The sequence below is a fragment of the Silurus aristotelis genome (assembly GCF_946808225.1).
Source record: "Silurus aristotelis genome assembly, chromosome: 18".
Lineage (NCBI taxonomy): Eukaryota > Metazoa > Chordata > Actinopteri > Siluriformes > Siluridae > Silurus > Silurus aristotelis.
The window spans coordinates 8,465,349-8,491,557 of NC_139591.1; the positions used below are offsets into that span (position 1 = coordinate 8,465,349).

At 38.6% G+C, this 26,209-nt stretch overlaps 2 protein-coding genes across 7 annotated transcripts in view; one reads left to right on the plus strand and one right to left on the minus strand.

The window, feature by feature from the left end:
• The window catches only part of mpzl1l (myelin protein zero-like 1 like), a 186,027-nt gene that overhangs the window by 141,325 nt on the left and 18,493 nt on the right, over nucleotides 1-26,209 (plus strand). The gene's annotated exons all lie outside the window — the stretch shown is intronic.
• LOC310740706 (nectin-4) overlaps nucleotides 1-26,209 on the minus strand; it is a 30,151-nt gene that overhangs the window by 243 nt on the left and 3,699 nt on the right. The window contains exons 1-10 of one of the 6 annotated variants that reach the window (XM_083567673.1): nucleotides 13,158-13,251; nucleotides 12,422-12,514; nucleotides 11,945-12,007; nucleotides 11,286-11,636; nucleotides 10,395-10,513; nucleotides 10,127-10,274; nucleotides 9,865-9,980; nucleotides 6,150-6,306; nucleotides 471-893; nucleotides 117-216 (exon numbers count right to left, since the gene is read on the minus strand). In XM_083567673.1, coding sequence (XP_083423799.1) covers nucleotides 117-216; nucleotides 471-893; nucleotides 6,150-6,306; nucleotides 9,865-9,980; nucleotides 10,127-10,274; nucleotides 10,395-10,513; nucleotides 11,286-11,636; nucleotides 11,945-12,005 — 1,475 coding nt within the window. In that variant the 5' untranslated portion in view covers nucleotides 12,006-12,007; nucleotides 12,422-12,514; nucleotides 13,158-13,251. Of the gene's footprint in view, nucleotides 1-116; nucleotides 217-470; nucleotides 894-6,149; nucleotides 6,307-9,864; nucleotides 9,981-10,126; nucleotides 10,275-10,394; nucleotides 10,514-11,285; nucleotides 11,637-11,944; nucleotides 12,008-12,421; nucleotides 12,515-13,157; nucleotides 13,252-26,209 lie in introns of those variants that run through there. The other 5 variants (XM_083567671.1, XM_083567672.1, XM_083567675.1 and 2 more) reach the window with 5 other exon arrangements.

Below are 26,209 nucleotides of genomic sequence, written 5' to 3' on the forward strand. Positions count from 1 at the left end.
TAGACAGCTAGATACTTAAAGATTAGCACTGTGCAAATTACCAAGTGCAGATAAATATTTAAATATTTGTACAACAAAGAAGACAGACATGATACCAGTATGTTCTTAAAACTAACCTTTTCTGAATGAAATATTGCCGGTAAAGAAAGGCAATCAGAGACAACACGAGAAGAAAAGGAATAATAAACACTGCATGTGACTTAGTTGTACTTAAATCTGTAACAAAGTAATAATGAAATGAATTAAAAAGAAACCCTCTCATCTCTTTCTCTTTTTATATCCTGTCTTCATACATTCTCTTATGTAGATTCTAAAAGGCATATGCTTTGACATAATATTGTTGATTTATATTATGCTTCATATCAGTTTATTTCAATATAAAATGTGATTTCCAGGCAGCTGACATTATCTTAATTTAATGAAAATCTAAATATAATTGTAAATAAGGAAGAATGCTTTCATTACATTACCTTGTTTTGTAACTTTCGTTGTTAATACATTGTTAATTCTCACAGTGGCTTTGCTTGCGGAAGCCGATGTTAAGATGATTGTACTGGTATCTGGGTGTACATAGTTGAAAATCTTTTTGGTAACTTCTGGGCTGGATATATCAAAGAATTCAGAAACTGTCCTGACCTCACCTGAGGTCTGTGTGAAAGTGGTGAAGGCTCTTGTGTGTGGTGTTGTGACGTTTTTATGCACCATGGTGACTGTTCCAGTAGAGGGAGCTGAGGTGCTGTTATACATGACTTCCTCTGTAGATGTGGCACCGCTACTGCTGCTGGTACGGTGTGGTTGTGATGTTGGCATTGTAACATTGGGTTTTGGTGTGGTCATAGTTGTGCTGCTTATCTGTGGTGTTGTTTCCATTGTCATTGTGCTGCTCAGATGTGCTTTAAATTCACACATGCAGAGATTATATGTTAAACAAAACAGGAGTTGTAAATTGATAATATAAAAAATGGAATTCAGAGCAAATAAAAAATAATATTAAATTGATATTAAATGCATTTTATATAAATTAATTTAAAATGAATAAATAGTCTTTGCAAATGTGGTATAACGTTGCAAAAGGAAAGAGGCATTAACATCTGTGGCATGGCTATACTGATCCAAACATTGTTTGACTAGGGAAAGGAACAGCTTTCACTGTGATCACACTGTGGATCTGTTTCATGAATCAAACTGTCACTGATTATAAGCATCCACATGTAAGTTTGCCTGAAATGTTGTCTTGTTTCTCTTGCTTGCTTGCTTATTCCAAGGTTGAAAAACCATAAATTTAGACAGGGGTCATCAGCTGATCGATAATTAACTCTAAACAAGAATATAATTTTTTTTGCCCTTCAAACTAATGACTGAAAAATATTCTCTCTCTCTCTCTCTCTCTCTCTCTCTCTCTCTCTCTCTCTCTCTCTCTCTCTCTCTCTCTCTCTCTCTCTCTCTCTGTCTCTGTCTCTCTCTCTCTCTCTCTCTCAAAATGTTGGGATGTTTTTTTTTTTTTTGTTTTTTTTTTATAAAATAAAAACTAAAAGATCACATGAGCCAATATTCTATTCACAATAGAACATAGAGAACATAAATGTTTAAACAAAGAAATTTGACATTGTTATGCACACCATGAGCTCATTTTCAAATTTTATGCCTACTAAAAACTTTCTTTTCGGCTTCTCCCGTTAGGGGTCGCCACAGCGGATCCTCCGCACGTTTGATTTGGCACATGTTTTACGCTGGATGCCCTTCCTAACGCAACCCTCCCCAATTTATCCGGGCTTGGGACCGGCACTAAGAGTGGCTGGGGATGGTTCCCTGACCGGGAATCGAACCCGGGTCGCAGCGGTGGGAGCGCTGCATCTTAACCACTAGACCACCAGGGGACCTACTACAGGTCTCAAAAAAGTTGGCACCAGGGGGCAACAAAGAGCTGAAAACTCCAGAGATTTTGAAAATATTCAGCTGGAAGAACATCTAGCAACTAATCAAGTTAACTGACATCAGGTCTGTTACATGATTAGCTATAAAAGGGATGTTATTAGAGAGGCAGAGTCTCTCAGAAGTAAAGATGGGCAAAAGCTCTCAAATCTGTGAACAAGTGCGTAAAAAGATTGCGGAATACTTTAAAAACAACAATCTGCAACATCAAATTGTAAAAGCTTTGCAAACCTCATCATCATACAGTATATAACATCATCAAAAGAAACCACTGTCGGTAAACACATTCCGCCGTGCCATCTGCAGATGCCAACTAAAGTTCTATCATGCAAAAATAAAGCTATATCTGAACATGGTCCAGAAGTGCCGTCATGTCCTGTGGGCCAAGTCTCATTTAAAATGGACTGTTTCAAAGTGTAAAAGTGTTCTATGGTCAGACAAATCCAAATTTGACATTATTGTTGGAAATCATGGACGGTGTGTACTCCTGGCTAAAGAAGAGGGGGACCTTCCACTGTGTAATCAGTGTTCGGTTCAAAAGCCAGCATTTCTGATGGCATTGGGGTGCATAAGTGCATATGGTATGGGCAGCTTGCATGTTTTGGAAGGCACTATTAATGCTGAAAGGTATATAAAGGGTTTAGAGTAACAAAGGCTCCTCTCCAGACGACATCTATTTCAAGAAAGCCTTGTGTATTTCAGCAGGACAATACAAAACCACATACTGCAGCTCTTACAACAGCGTGGCTTCAGCGGGTGCAGAATTGTCCTGATTGCAGTCCAGATCTTTCACCTATAGAGAACATTTGGGGCATCATTAAACAAAAAAGACGACCACGAACTCTTCAGCAGCTAGAAACCTATATCAAGCAAGAATGGGAGCAAATTCCAACAGCAAAACTCGAGAATCAAATAACCTTAATGCCCAGACGTCTTCAGACTGTTTTTAAAAAAAGAGGAGATGCTACACCATGGTAAACATGCCCCTGCACCAATTCCCCCAATGCTGCAGCAATAAATAGTGGAGCAATATCAGAAAGGAGTTTCTCAAAGAAAAACTGCAACGAGTTTGAAGTTATTATCATCTACAGTGTATAATTTCATCCAAAGATTCAGAGAATCTGGAACAATCTCAGTGCGAAAGGGTCAAGGCCGGAAAACCATACTGGATGCCCGTGATCTTCGGGCCCTTAGACGGCACTGCATCACATACAGGAATGCTACTGTAATGGAAATCACAACATGGGCTCAGGAATACTTCCAGAAAACATTGTCAGTGAACACAATCCACCGTGCCATTCGCCGTTGCCGTCTAAAACTCTATAGGTCAAAAAAGAAGCCATATCTAAAAACATGATTGGGAAGCGCAGGCGTTTTCTCTGGGCCAAGGCAAATTTAAAATGGACTGTGGCAAAGTGGAAAAAGTTTCTGTGGTCAGACGAATCAAAATCTGAAGTTCTTTTTAATAAACTGGAACACCATGTCATCCGGACTAAAGAGGACAACCCAAGTTGTTATCACCACTCAGTTCAAAACCCTGCATCTCTGATGGTATGGCGTTGCATGAGTGCGTGTGGCATGGGCAGTTTACACATCTGGAAAGGCACCATCAATGCTGAAAGTTATATCCAAGTTCAAGAACAACATATGCTTCCATCCAGACGTCGTCTCTTTCAGGAAGACCTTGCATTTTCCAACATGACAATAGTTCCAACAGACCACATACTGCATCAATTACAACATCATGGCTGCGTAGAAGAAGGATCCGGGTACTGAAATGGCCAGCCTGCAGTCCAGATCTTTCACCCATAGAAAACATTTGGCGCATTATAAAGAGGAAGATGCTACAAAGAAGACCTAAGACAGTTGAGCAACTAGAAGCCTGTTTTAGACAAGAATGGGACAACATTCCTATTCCTGTTCCTAACATTCCTATTCCTAAACTTGAGCAACTTGTCTCCTCAGTCTCCAGACGTTTGCAGACTGTTATAGAAAGAAGAGGGGATGCCACACAGTGGTAAACATGGCCATGTCCCAACTTTTTTTTAGATGAAGATTTAAAATGATCTTATTTTTCCCTTAAAATAATAAATTTTCTCAGTTTGATGGTACATTTTTCAACATTTGATATGTCATCTATGTTGTATTCTGAATAATATATTGAAATTTGAAACTTCCACATCATTGCATTCTGTTTATATTCACAATTTGTACAGTGTCCTTTTTTTGGAATCGGGTTCGTCTTTTAGTTTTCATTTTATTCAAATTTAAAAAAACGTACCAACATATATATATATATACACACAGTGGGTATGGAAAGTATTCAGACCCCCTTAAATTTTTCACTCTTTGGTATATTGCAGCCATTTGCTAAAATCATTTAGGTTCATTCTTCTTCCTCATGAATGTACACATAGCTCCCCATACTGACAGAAAAACACAGAATTGTTGACATTGTTGCAGATTTATTAAAAAAGAAAAACTGAAATATTACATGGTCCTAAGTATTCAGACCCTTTGCTCAGTATTGAGTAGAAGCCCCCTTTTGATCTAATACAGCCAGGAGTCTTCTTGGGAAGGAAGCAACAAGTCTTTCACACTTGGATTTGGGGATCCTCTGCCATTCCTCCTTGCAGGTCCTCTCCAGTTCTGTCAGGTTGGATGGTAAACGTTGGTGGACAGCCATTTTTAGGTCTCTCCAGAGATGCTCAATTGGGTTTAAGTCAGGGCTCTGGCTGGGCCATTCAAGAACAGTCACGGAGTTGTTGTGAAGCCACTCCTTCATTATTTTAGCTGTGTGCTTAGGGTCATTGTCTTGTTGGAAGGTAAACCTTCGGCCCAGTCTGAGGTCCAGAGCATTATGGAGAAGGTTTTTGTCCAGGATATCCCTGTACTTGGCCGCATTCATCTTTCCGTCGATTGCAACCAGTCGTCCTGTCCCTGCAGCTGAAAAACACCCCCACAGCATGATGCTGCCACCACCATGCTTCACTGTTGGGACTGTATTGGACAGGTGATGAGCAGTGCCTGGTTTTCTCCACACATACCGCTTAGAATTAAGGCCAAAAAGTTCTATTTTGGTCTCATCAGACCAGAGAATCTTATTTCTCACCATCTTGGAGTCCTTCAGGTGTTTTTAAGCAAACTCCATGTGGGCTTTAATGTGTCTTACACTGAGGAGAGGCTTTCTTCGGGCCACTCTGCCATAAAGCCCCGACTGGTGGAGGGCTGCAGTGATGGTTGACTTTCTACAACTTTCTCTTATCTCCTGACTGCATCTCTGGAGCTCAGCCACAGTGATCTTTGGGTTCTTCTTTACCTCTCTCACCAAGGCTCTTCTCCCCCAATAGCTCAGTTTGGCCGGACGGCCAGCTCTAGGAAGGGTTCTGGTCATCCCAAACGTCTTCGATTTGAGGATTATGGAGGCCACTGTGCTCTTAGGAACCTTAAGTGCAGCAGAAATCTTTTTGTAACCTTGGCCATGTCTGTTGCCTTGCCACAATTCTGTCTCTGAGCTCTTCAGGCAGTTCCTTTGACCTCATGATTCTCATTTGCTCTGACATGCATTGTGATCTGGAAGGTCTTATATAGACAGGTGTGTGGCTTTCCTAATCAAGTCCAATCAGTATAATCAAACACAGCTGGACTCAAATGAAGGTGTGGAACCATCTCAAGGATGATCAGAAGAAATGGAAAGCACCTGAGTTAAATATATGAGTGTCACAGCAAAAGGTCTGAATACTTAAGACCATGTGATATTTCAGTTTTTCTTTTTTAATAAATCTGCAACAATGTCAACAATTCTGTGTTTTTCTGTCAATATGGGGAGCTGTGTGTACATTCATGAGGAAGAAGAATGAACTTAAATGATTTTAGCAAATGGCTGCAATATAACAAAGAGTGAAAAATTTAAGGGGGTCTGAATATTTTCCGTACCCACTGTATATATATATATATATATATATATATATATATATATATATATAATTAATTATTTTGGTTTGCAAACATGAAAGTTAAGCACAAGTATTTTAAGGTATTTCAACTTATATGTTCCATATCTGCAACACATTCTCCTTAAAAAGAAACAGACAACAGTCCACCTCGCTGTGCAAGAGTAAACAGCAAATTCAGCAAACAACAACTCTTTAATCTTATAGCTTTATTTACGTGCTGTTCCTCATTACAGATTTATGCAGTTTTTTTGACACACTCACCTGTGGGAATGCTGTTCATAATAGTAACTGTAAAATCCTTCTGTCTGTGTAGACGACTATGATTTTCAGCATGAACAATCAGAGTGTAATTTCCAGACTGAACAGGACTCACTGAGCACAAGTTTAGAGTGCCATTGGTGGACACTATCATGTTGTCCTGTAGAAAACGACAATATAACAGGCATATATGAATAGAGGTATTATATTTTTAGGCAGGTAGCAGGCATTGATGGATAAAAAGGTATATATTTTTTTTTATAAGTGTTTGAGTCTCTTGTAAGAGATTGAGGTTCAGAACAAATGAGCAAATAAACTAAGTTTAGCTTTATTAGTTTTTGCAAAAACATTCCCCAATTAGATTTCTTAATTAGATTTTAGGATTTTATGGGTAAAAGAGACACCATTTTATTTAAGTCTTACCAAATAAGAATAATAAAAGTAGAGATTGAGAATGAAAACATTAAAGGAATAATAGTACCTAAATAGTTGGTATAAGCAATAATTGGAAAGAGTTCTGTTGCTTTGATGGGATTTTGCTTAAGTACAGTAAAAGTAAAAAAAAAAAAGTTAAATTGTTTATTAAATTTAAGTAAAAGTTGCTTTTTTTTTTTTTTTTTTTTTTTTTTTACAGTGAGGGGGGCTGCAGAGGGTCTCTCCTGTGCAGAGCAAAAAGGACAAGGGGATATAAATTAAAGAGGCACTTTTACATCATAAAAATATTTAGGTTTAATCTGCCATTTTAGTGCAAACCATCCCATTTAACAGTTTTAAACAATACAACCACTGAAAATGGCATAGATTGTGGCTTCTGTAGATCATCCTTGTTTTTTTCGGGTTTTTTTGTTACCAGCAAAAAACCAACATACTGCAAATCTTACAAATCAGAAGGGAATCAAGAAGGGGCAGAGAGTTACACTGCTGAGCATGATGACAGCCATGTGCCAAATCGTATTTTATCCTCCTAAAGGAAGTCTTACTTGTTGCTGTGTGGTTCTGTCCCCACTCTGCTCATGCAAACTGATGACTGCACTGAGCACTGAAGTGCTGCCGACTATGGGTAATATATGGGATTTATTTTCCCTCTAAACTGTTGTGGTCAAAGATGGAAACTTAAGCATGAATAAAAAGAATGATTACATTTAACAAAACTAAAAAAAATATAAAAAATGTTCAGAAATACACTCAAAAATTATTTTATGCATATATATCTTTTTTTTTTCCACCTACACTTGTTTTCACCTTTTGTGCTCACATTTCCAAATGTCGCAGTTAGACGTTTATGCAAATTGGGGTGGGCTTAAGAATCATCATTAGCCCACTAGTTCTAGATTGACAGTTCCTTCTTCTTCTGATGTGACTGTATAATCATTTCCCTGTGTAAATGTAAGTCATATCCCTATTTACATTCAAACAAGTGGTACATTTAATGGGCCAGCATTAGCATTAGCATCATTCATAAATAGTTTCCAGCAGTTAATGGTGAGGATTTTATAAGATGTTAGGTCAGTCTCTGGGCAAACACAGATTACAACTCATAATAAAGAAATTGCCTTTCTTGCACTTGATGTCAAAATGGACAGAGTTCACTTCATTTCCTTTCATTTCAGTTTCAGCACAATTTCGTAGACTTTGGCTTTCAGTACAGTCTGACTTGCCAGTTTAAAAATGTCTTTGATTTTAAAGCAGTAGTTTCCAGGGCATAAATGTTTTCTCCTTGAATAAGTATTTGTGTATTTTTCATGATTTTTTCAAGCTGAATATTTTTAGAATCTCTGGGTTTTTCAGCCCTTTGTTGCCCCCGTGCCAACTTTCTTGAGACCTGTATCAAGCAACAAATTTGAAATTAGATAATTTTGTGCATTATAATGTAAATCTGTGAGGCGAATTTGAAATCTGATTGGTTAAAGAAACTATTATTATAATTATTATTATTATTATATTATTAAACTGGGTGGTCTAGTGGTTAGAACGCGGCGCTCTCACCCCTGCGGCCCGGGTTCGATCCCCGTTCAGGGAACCAACCCCAGCCACTCTTAGTGTCAGTCCCAAGCCCGGATAAATTGGGAGGGTTGCGTTAGGAAGGGTATCTAGCGTAAAAACATGTGCCAAATCAAATATGCGGTTGATCCGCTGTGGCGACCCCTAATAGGAGAAGCCGGAAGAAAGTTTATTATTATATTGTTGAATTCTATTATATTTCTGATAGAGACTAAGGTAAAAAGGCCAGCACTACTGACTTTGAAGACCCTGGGCAGATTAGATTGACATGGCAGCACATAGAGGCAAAAATCTGAATGGACAAAAAATCGACCATCCACAAACACGTACTGAAAGCTGTTGGGAATAAATGAATACAGTTTCATAAAACAAATATTAAATTTATTTTTTAAATGTAGGTCAGTGCTTCTGATAGTGTTTAGGCCAGCAGAGAAGGCAATTTTTTAAAAAATATTATATATATATATATATATATATATATATATATATATATATATATATATATATATATATATATATATATATATACACACACACACACACACACACACACACACACACACACACACACACACACACACCACACACACAGTGGAACTCACTTATCTCGACCTCGGTTAACTCGACAACCCTATTAAGTTGACGTTTTTGAAGTGGAACCGCCAAATTCTCGCTTTGTCTAAGCATTTTTTTATCGGTTATGTCGACTTTTTTATGTCGCCGACCCCTGATATCTCGAGCACAAGGGGGGAAAAATTTGTCATTTAACGTCAGTTATGTCGATCGGCGCTGTGCAGCTGCAGAAGAACTCACGAAAGTGGCGGAAAAATCAAGCCTTACAGATGCTACAGGTGTTGTATTGTATACTGGTGAATCTCTGCTGTTAGTTAGTGCACATATGCCTTTTGTTGTTAAATGTTATGCGATGAACGGGGGGCGAAAGCCACGCTTGGTAGGAGCGCAGCGCGGAACGTGGGATGAGCAGCAAAAGTATAGAATGAACACCGGCAGGATCGGGGGGGAATCCGCGGTGCGCTTTTGGAAGAAAAGAGCAGCCGGTGAGAAAGTGCCGGTGGGAAGACACGTACCGGGATACGCATGCGCGATAACAACGACCGCCGTGAACCAACATATACCAACAATAACGGACAGTGAGAGTGTGGAAGTTTAAATAGAAGCTGGTGATGATGATAAACGAGCACCATATGTGCGCGATTAAAGCCGGGAGCTTCAGAGAAAGCGGCAGAGAAAACACCTGCCACGCCGAAGGGGGCGCCGAAGGGGGCGTGGCAGGGGGATTCCTGACAGTTAACAAACATGTATGTAAATTTTTATAGCATGCCTTCATCAAACAAATCGCGGCAACGCTGTTGTGTAAAAAAGCCCTCCAAAAACACGTGCATGCACATTGTCATTTACTAACGCACATCATGTACATAAAGAAATTTCAAGCACGTTAATATATTGCCGCCATATTGATTTTCGTTTATCTCGATCATCGGTTATCTCGATGCTTTTTGGCAACCCCCTAGGACATCGACATAACCGGGTTTCACTAATATACAGTGGAACCCGGTTATGTCGATGTCCTACATAAAGGACATATATATATATATATATATATATATATATATATCTTGGGTAGTAATCCATAAACATAAATCTGCATTTTATTACAGGTTTGTCAGTTTTATATTTGGTCCATATTGTGAGTTACCTTCATCCAGATAAAATGCAAGAACTTGGAAGAATTTGCTTCACAGGCAATCGTCAGATTTGTCCCAGTCTCCACTTGTATCTGGCTGTTGGAATTACAGTCTATGTTGTCAAGAACTGTTTGACAGAGCAAGAATAATATTTTTGAGACTTTTTAAAAGAAAGCTTTAAGATTTGTGTTCACTTTTATGCATCTTTATTCACAATGAATGCAAAGTGAATATGTCAGTATATTACTGTAATAAATAGAGATAAAGACTCACAGTCAACAGTAAGGTGCACAGTTGCTTTGAGACTTTGTAAGTGTTGATGTGATGAGACCCAGAAAGGCTGACAGATCAGGTCACTGTTGGAACGTTGAATGCTCTGAATAGTAAACTTTCCATCCTGACTTTCCAATATTGGATGATTCTGTTGAAATAAGAAAATATCTACATGTTGGCAGGGCAGCGCAAAGTGTTGTAAATTAGTAGGTTTTCATGGTGTACACAGTGGGAAACTTTTTACTACTGTGTTTGTTCTTTGACTCACCAGGGGGGATAATAACATGTACTTGTCAGGTGCAGGATCACAGACACATGTAATGTTCACTGTGTCCCCTTCTACTACAGTCCTGTCAGGGGGCATGACTTCCATTGAAACAGTTGCCACTAAGACACAAACATTCAAATAAAATAAAACTGAATCCATGTATCTGCAAATGAATAATTTTCCAATAATTTTTCCAATTTAGAACAAAACAGGCCAAAAAGCAGTGTATTTGTGTGATTAAGTCTAAAGATAATTATGCTATCATGCTTTATTTGAAAGCATATATTCTGTTCAGTAATAAATAAATTTCACATGCAGAACAGCTGTCACTAAAATATGCTAAAATATTTTGTATAAAAATAAACATAACAGCAATTAAAAAAGGAAATTTTAGCAAGTAAAACAGTCAACATTTGTTTTGATTGTTTATTATTAAACTTAATTCTAGATATATTTCACTTCACTCAAATTGTCTTATTCCATCACTAGATACTTTAGATAAAATTTTAACCTAAATAATTTTAAACCTCTAATTGTAGTAGAAATTATGGTATGATTGAAAAAGACAACTTTAAGCTTGAAATAAGTAATAAATATCGAGAAATAAAATTATATTTGTTAGTCAAAATTTAAAATCTAGAATGTCTAGATATCTTCAATTTCAAGATATTTCTGGATATCTAGATTATTTTATTACATATTGTACATTATAAAGTATGTGGCTTAAATTTCGAAACAAAAACTAACTAACTACAATTTAAAGACATTTACTTTGATGATGAAATTTAGATACTGTGAAAGTAGATACTGTGATATTAAAAACAAAAAAAATGGTGCTACTGGTCATCTTACATACTCTTCCACCTATAATTCAATCCATTACGAATTTACCTGTTACTCGAACCTTTGTGAATCTTTTGATGCTGCCATGAGGAAATGTAGCGATATCACAAACGTAGTCTCCACTATCCTTCACTGTAACATTGTGCAAATGCAGGATGGTGCCTCGCACTTCTGTGCTCTCTGTTTTCTTTACAACCTCTAGTTCAACATTCCCATTATAAATAGGAGAATAAGCAGGATTAAACACCACTAATTTCTGCTCTTCTTGTTCTCCCATTTTATGCCATTGTAACTGGATGATTTTTGTCTTCTCTTTGAACAGGATACATGGCAGGCTTATGTTCTGTCCAACTGATGCATTCACCTCTGTTTTGTGTTCTATGAGGACACTTTGAGTTCCTGTTGATTAGTTTGCAGAACAATAATTAGAGATGGACAAATTTTTATTATTTTTTTTAGGCATTTTTGTTTGAATTTTTCATATATATTATACAACAGTAAATGTTTTGTAACATGTTTTGTCTTTCAAACAACTGGCTTAATTGGTTAATATTATCATTTATTTTCTCTTTAGAAGATATAGGTAAGATAGAAATTTATAAAAACTTAACAATTGTTTAATCAATTAAATAATCCACACATTTGTAAATAATAAAACCGAGATATATTTGTACTGAAGGCTTGTGAATAAATCAATTCAAGCTTACCTCGAACGATGCTTAAAAATATCAAAAGGCTTGTAGCGTGGTTAGTTATGGCAGAAGTCATGTCTGTAAAACAAGAGTTCGTTTTAGAGAAAGAAAGTAATAACGTGGTGCACAGGAAGTGGCTGTTCGCTTTACCACTGAATAAACAGGTTGATCTGCATCTGCACACATCCTTCCTCACAAAAACTGCGCCAGATTTTTTACATGTATGTGTGTAATGCAATGAATGATGTATTTGAGTATTGATAATGAAATCTTTAATATATTATTTGAATCTTTAAGACAGAAATAAAATTTCTAAAGTAAGATGTGTGTGTGTGTGTGTGTGTGTATGTGTGTATATATATATATATATATATATATATATATATATATATATATATATATATATATATATATATATATATATATATATATATATATATATATATATAGTTTTGCATCAAATACAAAAAAAATTGGGAAGTAGTAACTTAGTGGTTAAGTTTTGTGCTTAGTTGAATTTCCAGCAACACAACATTTCCACTGTTGGGCACTTGGGCAAAGCTTTTAACCCTCAACTTCCTAGTTCTATAAATTAAGATAATAGTAACTGTCACTCTTGATAAGAGCATCTGCTGAATTTCAGAAATGTATGAGTATATTATGCCTATTGTACTATAGAAATAAAATCGATGTAAAAAATTTTAACAATTGGTTTGTCTTTACTTATTAACTTGTTTTTTCAACTACTTTCTAAATAGCTTTATCACTCTTGCTAAAAAATAAATAAAAAAATCTTAACATAAACAAAACAATGATAAATATAAAATAATTTATCATTTTTTAAGTGAACAAAAGCAGGCGACATGCCATTTTTGCATCCGCACCCCCACCACACCTGTGTTTGCGTCTGGTTGCAAATGATCATAATTAATGGATAACTATGCCTGGGAAGAGACAACAGCAGTCTGGCGATGAGAAGTGAAAAATAATTAAAGCCCAAGAGGAATCACGTGCATCGCTTTCAGGTATGTCCATGAATCTGTGAAACTTTTTGTTTTTGGCTAAAGTTTAAAGCTAAAAACTTTTAATTTAATGCCACAATCATCAATAATCAGCATCAACTCTGAATTAGCAAAGGCATTATTATGTGATGAGCTTATTGATGAAAAAGGGTTAGGGGTAGGTGTTAGAAAAAGAAAAAGAAGGGCTATCCCTCTGTAAAACTTACAAATTTTGAATTGCACCCATTTGGCCAGCACCATTTGGCCACCCTGATAGAAAGAACATGTTTAAACATTTTGTTAGTGCTGAAGCAAATGGTGCTTTTATTTTGTTGTCAAACAATGAGTCAGAGGAAATGAAACCACAAGACAGCAGGAAAGCAGTCTACAGCATGAGAAATGAAGCTTCTTACTGTTAGTTTTATTGCATTATTTAGTTATATTTTATATTGTTGTGTATTTCGTCGTCTTGATGGAGTGTAGCTGTCGGTTGGAAGGAATCTCCGTAGACGCAGTTATTTCGTGTAAACAATGATTTTTATTCAGCACAGAAATATAGCATCTTTACAGGCCTTCCGGTCAAGCCTGGAGTCAGCACGCTCTGATTCAAAGTCTGACTCCCGATCCATGGCTGCACACTCATTATATATTCTGATCATTCTCTGGGTCCGCCTCTTGATGCATAACAGATGTATATGAGCCTACTGTGCAATAATGTTTATCTTAAAGAGAAACCTGTCTTTGTCCAGATTTAATATATCTCAAATGTACCAGCGCTAACTTTCCCAGACCATTCATCTTAACATACAGTGAGAACGGGTCAGAGGTCTTTTCCCAAGAGGATGTGCATCCTGGATCATATTCTATACTTCGGCTTATACTGATTTAAAGACGACCATCCGTTTCATTTTCTCAGTCACGGCTCATAAGATAAGCACTATGGGCCTTTCATACATTTGGCTTAAAGGAAAACATCTGGCCAGATGGTTCAGTAATTAACTTTGGCCGTTTCAGGACACCATTTGTAGAATTGTATGAGTTAAGGCTTTTAGATATTACACATTTAAGATACTATACGTTTAAGACACTACATATTTCCCCCCTTCGGGGGATCAATAATCCCACGATAAACAAAAAATATAACATACATATTCATCATTGGTTACAGAAATAGTAATAATACATTCTGTCACAGAACCTTAACAATATAATGAATTTATGGAGTGTGAGAGAGAAAAAACCTGTCAGGCAGCCGTTTCTCCTTAGATATCCTTCAAACAATCAAGACAGGAAAACCGCTCTCACGGCCCCTCTGCCCCAGGTGGCCACAAATTGTACTCCAGCCCAATCAAGATTTTAACAAGAAGTAATACATATGCATTGGTTATGTATCAGAAGAAACTTAAAAACTATCATGACTTACTATGATTACTACTAGTATAAACATTTTCTATCAATGTCACTGGATATACTGTAACACATAAAATCCTATAATAAACATATATATGTGTGTATGGGGGAAAATGTCCATCCGCGGCTGCGTTGATTCTCAGTATGGGGTCGCCGATGTGTAGAATCACAGCATTCCTTGTTCCGAGCCTTCAAATCTCCCCCAATATTGTTTCCTTGGAGAGAAGAAAAGAAAAAAAAAACCAACCAGTATCGTCTTCTCAGGCAACAAATGAATCATATCACATTCCATTCCCCCCTTTCACCCGAACACAGTATAGGGGGAAACTATCAAAAAGTAAGCCTATAGCCAAATAACATGAAGAATCACAATAAGAACTAATATCAAAACGGATACTTTTTCCATCAGTTCACCATCTAATTCCATTCCATCCTCATCTCGTATGTTTCGCAATGCCTCTATAACACTAGTCATATTATCAGAAGAATCGGGGATCAAGGTGTAACATGCGTCACCAGTTAAGTTCAAAGCCACACATAGGCCACCTTGCTTGGCCAATATATAAGCTAACGCCATGTCATGCTTTAGCAGGGTCAATCTGTGACTTCTTTGAGTATTAGACAGAAAATCAAATCCCCTTATTGTCTCATTGGCGAAACCCTGTAATGTATAAGTGATGTTATCAATATGATCAGCTAAAAATGTCACACCATACCATGGGAACAGACCTATACCCCACTTTTCTCCTAGGCTTATTCTCCAATGGTATGACTCCAAATTATGGAACTGTGCCAATGCTCTTTTCCTCCTATTAGCAGAAACAACATTTGACTGATTTGTATCAGGACCGTCTCCCTTCTGTACTGTAAAAACCTCATATGGGAGCTTCAGTTTTGCCATGTAACAGCATCCTATCCATCCATAAGGCAGAAATATATATGCCTTATCACCACAAACCCACCAAATATCTCTAAAATTTCCTATTGTCACATTTCCAGGCAAATCTTGATTCCTTACCATCAAAGTTTTACTATATTTCTGATGTGGCGCACGAAACTTTACTTCATACAACTTACTAATATTTTTATTATCATGTTGGCCCAAATTCATCAAATAGCTGTCACAATCAGATACTCCCATATACATCCCCGAACCAGTATACGTTTCATTTGAACAGAAACAACCAGCAGCTTTCACAGGTGTCACTTCCATCGGCTCAGGGACTGCTGGTATTATATTTTCATGTTGATCCAGTAGATTCACATAAGGTAATTCTTCCAACCATGAACAATCATATTTAGGTCTAAACAGACTACTTGACAAAGCCATTATTATATCCGTCGATGCCTGCTGCTGAAACAACAACCATGATAATGCAAAGGACTGACACCTAATAGTTAGTGGTTCTGGCACCGTTTCTAAAATTGAAGGCCATGTGCCTGGTGATGAAACTTTCACCACACATGGACAATTCAAATTTCTAACTGATCTAACAGAATGAGTTATCTGCTGGAACCATAAGTTCCTACTTGCCCAGGGGTCAGCAATCTGTAACACCGATGAATCGAAACCATATGCTTTCCAGTCACTGTCTCTCTTTTGCAAAGTACGAACTTGAGTAGAATTAAAATAGTCACTCATTGTATCTGATATATTTTCCTGAGTTATCTCAGCTGAGGCTACAACATGCTCATCCCACATCTGTTTCCCGGCCTCAAAGGTCTCTTCTCTACCATTTACTGTAGGCTTTGTTTTTAACATGGGTTCCTGAGTCATATTTAACACTTCTGTCGATTCTAAGGTCACTACATCCGGCGCCTGTGTTACGTTTACAAACTTCACAGGCATCAAAGGTATTGGCACTATTGTATCATTATACTCTTTTACAATCGTAGATAAAGTAGGAGTAGTCTGGGTTAATGTAATAACACTCGTAGTTGTATCCAGAGCTGTAGTGACAAGCTTTATCTGTGACAAAGTAGTAGTCTGGGTTGATGTATCAACATTCTTAGTTGTACCCAGCACTACTGTAACAAGCTCCATTTGAGAATTATTCATTCTCTGAGTAGTCATTGCATTAGATTGATCTTGAACCTTTGTAATATCCGCGACATTTCCACTAGGTTCCAAACCTTTTATCACAAGTGTCACTTTACGCGTTACATAATCATCCTCCCAATAATTAAGAATTGGCACAAATTTAAATGCTGGTTCTAAATAAGTGCACACATATTCACCTGCATCTTCCCATGTAGCATTACGCAAAACTAGTGAACAATCCGTCTGCATCTTCACCAACTTCATGTCATTGTACAAAAAATACTTTCTTTGATCGCGAGGCACACTTTCAAATCCGGGTCCTGTCAACAACACATCTTCACCACGATTATTTCTCCACTTAGGAGGATTAGTACTACCAACATTCCATCTTCCACATTGACAAGGAAGAACAACCGCTTTCCCTAACTTAGCTCTGATAACAACCTTTGGAGGAGAGGGTGTTGTAGCGATCTGCTGAGAAACTATAGCCACATGGGCTCTAGTTCTCGTATCGTTTTGGTCTAACCCTTCTCCGAGCCGGCCTCGGACTCCTTCTGTCAGCTGTCTCTCTTGATTCTCCTGCAGTTGAGTTACAGTCCTTCTTAACCTGTGACGCATTTCTCTCCACCGCCACAGGCTCTGCTGATTCGGGAACCTGCTGGAAATCAATGTCCCCAAATGTTCTTTCCTGTCCGTTAACTGTACTGTCATTTCTGGCATCATCAAAAGCATACACATCATCATCACCATTGCCCATATCATGGACAATCTCCCCTTCTGGGATTTGACTCTGGTTATTGTCATGCATCTCTTCTCCTGCTGCATGCTCACCCATACCTTCTTCCAATTCTCTTGAACCTTCAACATCCTGACTCTGGGAACACGTTATCTCCTCTTTTGGTGCTTTAACACAATGTGATAAATGATACCACGTTGGAGACCCTTTGACCTGGACCGCTGTTCCAGTACTGCGGACCACTTCAAATGGTCCTTCCCGACGTTCGTTATACCACTTTCTTCTAAACACTTTCACAAACACCTTGTCTCCGGGTTGCACTGTGGTGCTCTTTTGCTCATCAAGTTTCTGCTGCGCCTCGTCTTTCCTCTGCCTGTCAAAAACATATGTGGATATCTTTTTATGTAAGCTGACCATATATGTTACATAAGTTCGCATTTCGTCTTCCAAAAGTGCTAGACTTGGACCTTTCCCACTGGTACGCAAACAAGGAGTCGGCATCCGTCTTCCCGTTAGCAACTCATGAGGTGTCATATGCAAATCACGCAGCTCACTTGATCGGCACGCCATCAGTGCCAACGGAAGCGCTGCTACCCAATTTAAACCCGTATGCTGACAGATCTTAACAATGCGATTCTTTAAAACACCATTCATTCTTTCACACATTCCTTGACTTTGTGGGTGGTACACTGCTCCAAGACGCTGTTTAATTCCCAACTTTTGTAAGATTAATTTGACTGTTTTATCCACAAATTCTTTACCGTTATCTGAGGATATTCGATCCGGAAGTCCCCACCTGCTTATAACCTCTACACAAGAACTTGTTCGCATACCACATCTACAGGAGTAATTATTTTTGACATTACAACTTTCTGTATTTTTGTACGCATAAATTGATACCAACTACCAAATTAAAGATTACTTAAAACTGACTTCAGCAAACCCCATAAACCAATTGTAAAACTTGCATCAACAACTTGTAACTGAGTTCAAATCAAACGATTGTACCTCATTAACTAGTTAAACACCATGACTGGTCAGTCCGTTGCCAAGTGTCCTTTAAACTGCATAACACAAAGGTCACACACAAAATGTAATTCACTGCGATACTTCTCAAGCTGAGAGATCAAACGGCACAGTAACAAAAATAGATATTTGAATACGCACACATGTTCAAATACACATCCAAGCATTTAAAAAAATTATTTTATTTATTTATTTATTTATTTATTTATTTTGGATAAAACAGCACTGGCCTTAATCAAACAGAAGCCATGCGTTTATCATGTTGCTCCGGTCACGGGCCTCAATCCGTGTGACGTTCTGAGCAACTGTCTCAGCAACGCGCACACACCAAAGATTCAACAAAAGAGGCAGACAGGACCTTAGATCCTTTCCTAGATTTTTACAGCTAACACCACATATAATTCAATATAATTCACACACAATATCCATCAGCATTTAAGATTTTATACTTTACAGATTTCCTATCTCCTTTTAACCTCTAAACACCATTATTGTTTAAACTTTAATTTGCTTTACTTTAATAATTACCCCAACTTTTTATCAATCAGTATTACTCAAACAATATATATACATATACAATAATCACTTTATAGTTGCTCATACACACACACACACACACACTCATTAATTTCTCTACTTAAAATTTCCTTTTTTGGGAATTATATTATTCATTCAGGGCAGGGGAGTGTTTTGTCTCACTGTAGGGATATCTTTGTTCATTCAGTATTAAGGGGCTTTGACTTAGTATTTAGGTCCTGTTAAAAAGGCTCATAAAGTTATTTGGCCATACACAAAACATTTTCTCAAAAAGGCTCATCTTTTTTTATCTTGTCTTTTGTTATTTAACAGAAGAAGGTCTTCCGAAGGAAGCTCATAAGTTTTAACAGATTCAGTCCTCTCATGTAATGAGGCTCATTGTTTTATTCTTAATAGAAGATAAATATTATCCTTATAGTTACTAGAAACTAACCCTTGTTTTCCACCTTAACTCTCCTATGTATTTATTCATATCTATATATCACACATCTCAGCACATATTGCAATCAGTCACGCACACACAAATTTTCCAGAGAGTGAGAGAGAGAGAGAAAGAGAGAGAAAGAGAGAGAAAGGGAGGGGGTCCCGCCCACAGCGGAGAAAGAGGGACTTCACTCGTAGCTGAGCGCACACGCGCAAACACAAACACACACTTAGTTCCGCGCGCACAGAAAGGGAGAGACACCCCTTATCTTCTCTTATTATTATTTTTTTTATTTATTTATTTATTTATTTATTTATTTTTTTTCAAAGCGCACACACGTTTTCCTCAACACACACACACAAATTCCACATACACTATAGTCGACTCAGTCATACAAACTTATAGCATGCTATTTTGCCGCACCTTTATTCTTTTTTCTCTTTATTTCCTTCCTTTATTAAATTTATGCTACCTCTTTGATATGCAGAAATTCAAATGACAGTTGCATCATCACCTAGCTCGTCAGCTAATTAGTCAGAGTGGGAACTTCAATTGAATTTTTAATTCTGCATCATCCAGTTCCCAGAACTGACCTGAAATCCACCTAGTGAATGTCCAGGTTTTGTGGCCTGACTTAAATGTCACCTCCCTGAGGGTTTTTGTCCAAATCTTGCGGCTTCCTCTTTAAACCTTATTCTTACTTTTCCCTTTTTATTTCAACCTTTATATTCCTGTTTTCCTTTATTTCCTCAACTTTTTACCATATTTAACTCTTTCTCAGAGTCATTCACCTTTTACTTTTTACTTTAGCTTCAACTCTTATTTTCTTCACTTCTCTCTTTATTCCTGTTCCTTTTTTTTTTTTTTTCCTCTTGAACTTTTTACTTCACTTCTTTTCTATTGTAATTCAACGTTTAATTTTCCTTAAAGCATTATTACAGTCAAATCCCCCCTTTTGCGCTGCCCAGCAGTGCAAAAATTTTAGAACGGAGAGCCACCCAAACCGACAATCACAACACAACACTCAACAACCCAATAACCCACACACAGGCCTTTAACGGTGCGACCCAACAGCAGATAAACGGAACCCCAAACGCTCACCGTTTCAGCCGGCCGGACAGATCAGGGAGCCGTCGTCGGAGCAGATCCGCGAAGCTGAGGAGGCCGCAAACCGCCCAGGATTCGTGACGCCAGGAAATGTTGTGTATTTCGTCGTCTTGATGGAGTGTAGCTGTCGGTTGGAAGGAATCTCCGTAGACGCAGTTATTTCGTGTAAACAATGATTTTTATTCAGCACAGAAATATAGCATCTTTACAGGCCTTCCGGTCAAGCCTGGAGTCAGCACGCTCTGATTCAAAGTCTGACTCCCGATCCATGGCTGCACACTCATTATATATTCTGATCATTCTCTGGGTCCGCCTCTTGATGCATAACAGATGTATATGAGCCTACTGTGCAATAATGTTTATCTTAAAGAGAAACCTGTCTTTGTCCAGATTTAATATATCTCAAATGTACCAGCGCTAACTTTCCCAGACCATTCATCTTAACATACAGTGAGAACGGGTCAGAGGTCTTTTCCCAAGAGGATGTGCATCCTGGATCATATTCTATACTTCGGCTTATACTGATTTAAAGACGACCATCCGTTTCATTTTCTCAGTCACGGCTCATAAGATAAGCACTATGGGCCTTTCATACATTTGGCTTAAAGGAAAACATCTGGCCAGATGGTTCAGTAATTAACTTTGGCCGTTTCAGGACACCATTTGTAGAATTGTATGAGTTAAGGCTTTTAGATATTACACATTTAAGATACTATACGTTTAAGACACTACAATATTCATAGTGATTATACTCCAGCTGTTAATGTTTTGAATGTCATTATGTTTTGTTCTCAAACCTCCTCCAACACCACCCTGGTCAAGTCAAGTCAAGAAGCTTTTATTGTCATTTCAACCATATATAGCTGATGCAGTAACCGTGAAATGAAACAACGTTCCTCCAGGACCCTGGTGTTACATAGACAACATAAAGCTACATAACAGGAAACACAGAGCTAAGGACTAGTAAGTGTCCTCGCCACATAAAGTGCATCGTGTGCAACCTGGTGCAAACAGTGCAAGACAGACAGTGCAAGACGATAAAAGACAATGTAGGACAAATACACAAAACACAAAATAGCGCCGCCAGTAAACCGGCTGTATATTACACAGTGCGGTGTGTAAAAGAGTATGGGAGTGAATATTGTAATTAAACAAAATGTAAACAAAATGGTTTGTGCAAAAAAGCATTAGCAGCAGTCAAAAAATATGTGCAAAAACAGCATGTAAACAGTTTGAAGTAATGAAGTGATTTCATATGGGTATGGATGTGTGAAGTGAGTACGATTGTGTGTTGAGTCTGGGTTTTACAGATCAGTCACACAGTTGAGCATGTGTGTGCGTGAGTTTTATTTCAGTTTTGTGTTGAGAAGCCTGATTGCTTGAAAAAAGAAACTGTTGCACAGTCTGGATGTGACGGCCCGAAAGCTTCGGAACCTCTTCCCTTATGGCAGTAAGAGTGAGCGGTGTGTGGGGTTGTCCACAATGCTGTTGGCATTGCGGATGCAGCGTGTGGTGTAAATGTCAATAATAGAGGGAAGAGAGACTCTGATGATCTTCTCAGCTGTCCTCACTATCCTCTGTAGGGTCTTGCGATCCGAGGCGGTACAGTTTCCAAACCAGGAGTGATGCAGCTGCTCAAGATGCTCTCAATGGTTCCTCTGTAGAATGTGGTCAGGATGGGGAAAGGGAAGGGCTTTCCTTAGCCTTCTCAGAAAGTAGAGATGCTGCTGGGCTTTCTTGGTGATAGAGCTGGTGTTGAGTGAACAAGTGATGTTCTCTGCCAGATGAACACCAATCTCCACGATCTCCTATAGCTTCACTCTCTCCACTGGTTTCCTGTAGCTGCCTGCATCAGATTATCAGATTTAACCTACAAAACATCTCAGTAAGAGTTTGTATATCCAAGTATTTTCAAAGCACAATAATTATAATAATAATTTAAATTGTTAGCACAATTGATGTAAATAACTTCCAACGATCATTTTCAGTTTGAAGGTGGTGTCTGTGCATGTGCTTAAGGTCATTACTGTCAAGGTCAGGACATGAAACATGCCATTTCTTACTTGATAGGTGAAAGGTTGCTCATTCCCTCATTACCCATATGGAAATCTATTACTTAAAAAAATGTATTACTAAAATATATAAAATTACTTAATACAGGTAGTCCCTAATTACAATGGAGATACGTTAAGATGGCCCAATCATTAGCCAAAAATATCGTAAGTCGAAGATGGTACTATGACGGTCTTTCCTGCTTCATGCTGATATATAATTTTCATTTTCTGTTCTAAACTAATGGCTTTTCTCTTCTTTTTTTCACTAGCAGCAGGAGACATACTTGAGCACTTGGAAGACATGCTTTTATCACTAAAATTGCTGTTTGAAACCGTTTAAAATGGAAAGAAATCACACACTGAGACAAATTTACTCTGTCTACCGTTAGTGAGAGTGGTGCATCTCACAGGTCGAGAGATACGCTCATCGTAGTTGCGCATCCAATGTATCGTACACTGCTGCCTGTGACTGTTGCACAAAATTATGAATATTTTTTACATTTTGTCATATCACTATCGTCATCGTAAGATAGAAAAATTGTAAGTCGAACCATCGTAAGTCCGGGACCATCTGTATATGTTAACATATATGAACATATTTGTAGTTCTATTGGTTGCTTGAGGCATATTTAATAAAGTTTATGTACAAACATGTGGGAAACGTTCTTTTTTTTACTTACTATCTAATGTTTCTATACATATGTAAGATATGTACACTTTAAAATATTGTGTAACATCATTGATGATACCTTAAAATACAAAATAATATATGAGATACATGATGGTGAGATTTGGAATTAGTTACTATGTAAAACTAGTGTAACAGATGTTAATGTAAAATTTGCTCATGGGACTATTCAACATTGATACACTCCAAGAGATTAATTTGAGAGGTCAGTCTTGTGATTATCTTAGGCATTTGTTGGATGTAGGTCCTTCAAATGCATAAATGTAAATGGAGGGAAGGAAATTATTCAAGCACTTTTTTAAATAGAAGCAAACTATTTAAATAAGATATATTTGAAATGCTATAAAATAACTATTATTGTTCCAAATTACTCTTTCATACCATGAATGCAATGGAACCGAAACCTCTTCTTTTGGCTGCTCCCATTAGTGGTCACCACAGCGGATCATCCGTCTCCATACTACCCTGTCCTCTACATCTGCCTCTTTTAAATTAACCACCTACTTGTCTTCCCTCATCACATCAATAAACCTCCTCTTTGGCCTTCCTTCTGCCTGACGACTTCATCCTCATCATTTTTCTTTCTATATACACCATGTCCCTCTGCTAAACATGAGCAAACCATCTCAATCGCCTCCCTCACCTTGTCTTCAAAACGTGTTACCTTCATGGTGCCTCTAAAAAACTTGTTTCTAATCCAGTCCATCCTTGTCACTCCCAATGAAAATCTCAGCATCTTCAACTCTGCCACCTCCATCTGTCTTTTAAGCAATGGCACAGTCTCTAAACCATACCCCATAGCAGGTTAGACCACAGAAACAAATCACTCCTGCCACTCTTCTACACCCACTCCACCCTGCCTGCACTCTTTTCTTCACTTCTCTAACACACTCTTCATTACATTGTACTGTTGACCCCAGGTACATAAACTCATCCACGTCACATTTTCTCCATGCATCAGCACGACTCAACTGCCCTATCTTTCATTTACACATATGTGCTCTGTCTTACTCCTACTGACTGCATTCTCCTTCTCTCCAGTGTATACCTTTTGATGTCACCCATATGAGGATGGGTTCCCCTTTGAGTCTGGTTCCTCTCAAGGTTTCTTCCTCATATCATCTAAGGGAGTTTTTCCTTGCCACTGTCGCCACGGCTGCTCATCAGGGACAAACGCACACCATTCACCTTCACTGTTGTTTTCTGTAAAGCTGCTTTGAGACAATGTCTGTTGTGAAAAGCGCTATACAAATAAACTTGACTTGACTTGACTTGACCTTCACCTCTCAATGCTCTTCTTAACCTGCTCCCTACTTTCACCACAAATCAATCCGCAAACAACAGTTAATGGAGACTCCTGTCTGACCTCATCTGTCAAGGTCAAGGTCAAGAGGCCTTTATTTTCATTTTTACTATACACAGTGGTACACAGTACACAGTAAAAACGAAACAACGTTCCTCCGGAACCCAGGTGCTACACTAAACAACAACAACATAGAGCTACAACACAAACATAAAGTCCATCGAGTGCAACCCAGTGTAAACAGTGCAAACAAAAAACAGTACAGACAGACAGTGCAGACAGACAACACAAGACAACACAAGACAAGACAAAAAACAAAAAACCAAGTATAGCGCCGACTAGTAAACCTACTGTATACTTGATTATACAGTACTGTGCAAAGAGAAATGTAAAAACTATACCCAGGAGAGAATACAAACAGAACAGAACAGAACAATGTAGTGCAAAAAAACAGCAGCAAGGAGGTGCAAGACAGCATGTAAACATTATACTGAATACAAAGGTGCAAGAATAAATAATAATAAAAAATAAATGGTGGTGGAGTGGATCGAGATGAGTGATGATTGTGTTTAGTCCAGGTTGTACAGCTCGGTAACACACATTTGAGTGAGTGTGTGTGTGTGTGAGTGAGTGTGTGTGAGTTTTGTTTTAGTTCTGTGTGTTGAGAATGTGGTGTAAATGTCAATAATAGAGGGGAGAGAGACTCTGATGATCTTCTCAGCTGTCCTTACTATCCTCTGTAGGGTCTTACAATCCGAGACGGTGCAATTCCCAAACCAGGCAGTGATGCAGCTGCTCAGGATGCTCTCAATGGTCCCTCTGTAGAACATGGTCAGGATGGGGGGAGGGAGGTGGGCTTCCCTTAGCCTTCTCAGGAAGTAGAGACGCTGCTGGGCTTTCTTGGTGATGGAGCTGGTGTTTAGTGACCAGGTGAGGTTGTCTGCCAGATGAACACCAAGGAATTTGGTGCTCTTGACGATCTCCACAGAGGAGCCATCAATAATCAGTGGAGATTGGTCCCTCTGTGCTCTCCTGAAGTCCACAAGCATCTCTTTCGTTTAGTCTACGTTCAGAGACAGGTTGTTTGCTCCACACCAGGCAGTTAACCGTTGCACCTCCTCTCTATATGCTGACTCGTCGTTCTTACTGATTAGACCCACCACGGCCTTGTCATCGGCAAACTTGATGATATGATTCGAGCTGTGCATTGCTACACAGTCGTGAGTCAGCAGAGTGAACAGCAGTGGGCTGAGTGTGGTGGTGCTTGAGATGCTGTTCCCAATCCGGACTGACTGGGGTCTCCCAGTCAGGAAGTCCAGGATCCAGTTGCAGAGGGAGGTGTTAAGGCCCAGAAGGTTCAACTTTTCGATCAGGTGCTGAGGAATGATGTGTTGAATGCTGAGCTGAAATCAATGAACAGCATTTGTACATATGAGTCCTTGTTATCCAGGTGGGAGAGGGCCATGGAACGTTTTGGACGATACGCAAACTGCATGGGGTCCAGGGAGGGTGAGAGAGCTTTCCTCACTTCAGCTGTGTTTAGACAGAGCACCTGGTCAGTGGGAGGAGGGATGGTCTTCCTCGCCTTCACGTTGTTCTGTACCTCAAACCGGGTGTAGAAGTCGTTTAGCGCATCTGGGAGGGAGGCGTCACGGTCACAAGCAGGTGATGTTGTCTTGTAATTGGTGATCGCCTGAATGCCCTGCCACATGCCCCGAGTGTCTCCACTTTCCTGGAAGTGGCTGTGGATTTTTTTCGCATGTGTGCGCTTCGCCTCTCAGTTTGGCCCTTGCTGTTTTTAAGGCCGTCTTGTCCCTTGCTCTGAAGGCAGAGTCTCTTTGTTTCAACAGCGCATGCACATTTGCAGTCGTCCACGGCTTCTGGTTGGAGCATGTAGTGATTGTCTTGGAGATGGTCACATCATCAACGCACTTGCTGATGTAGTTGGTCACT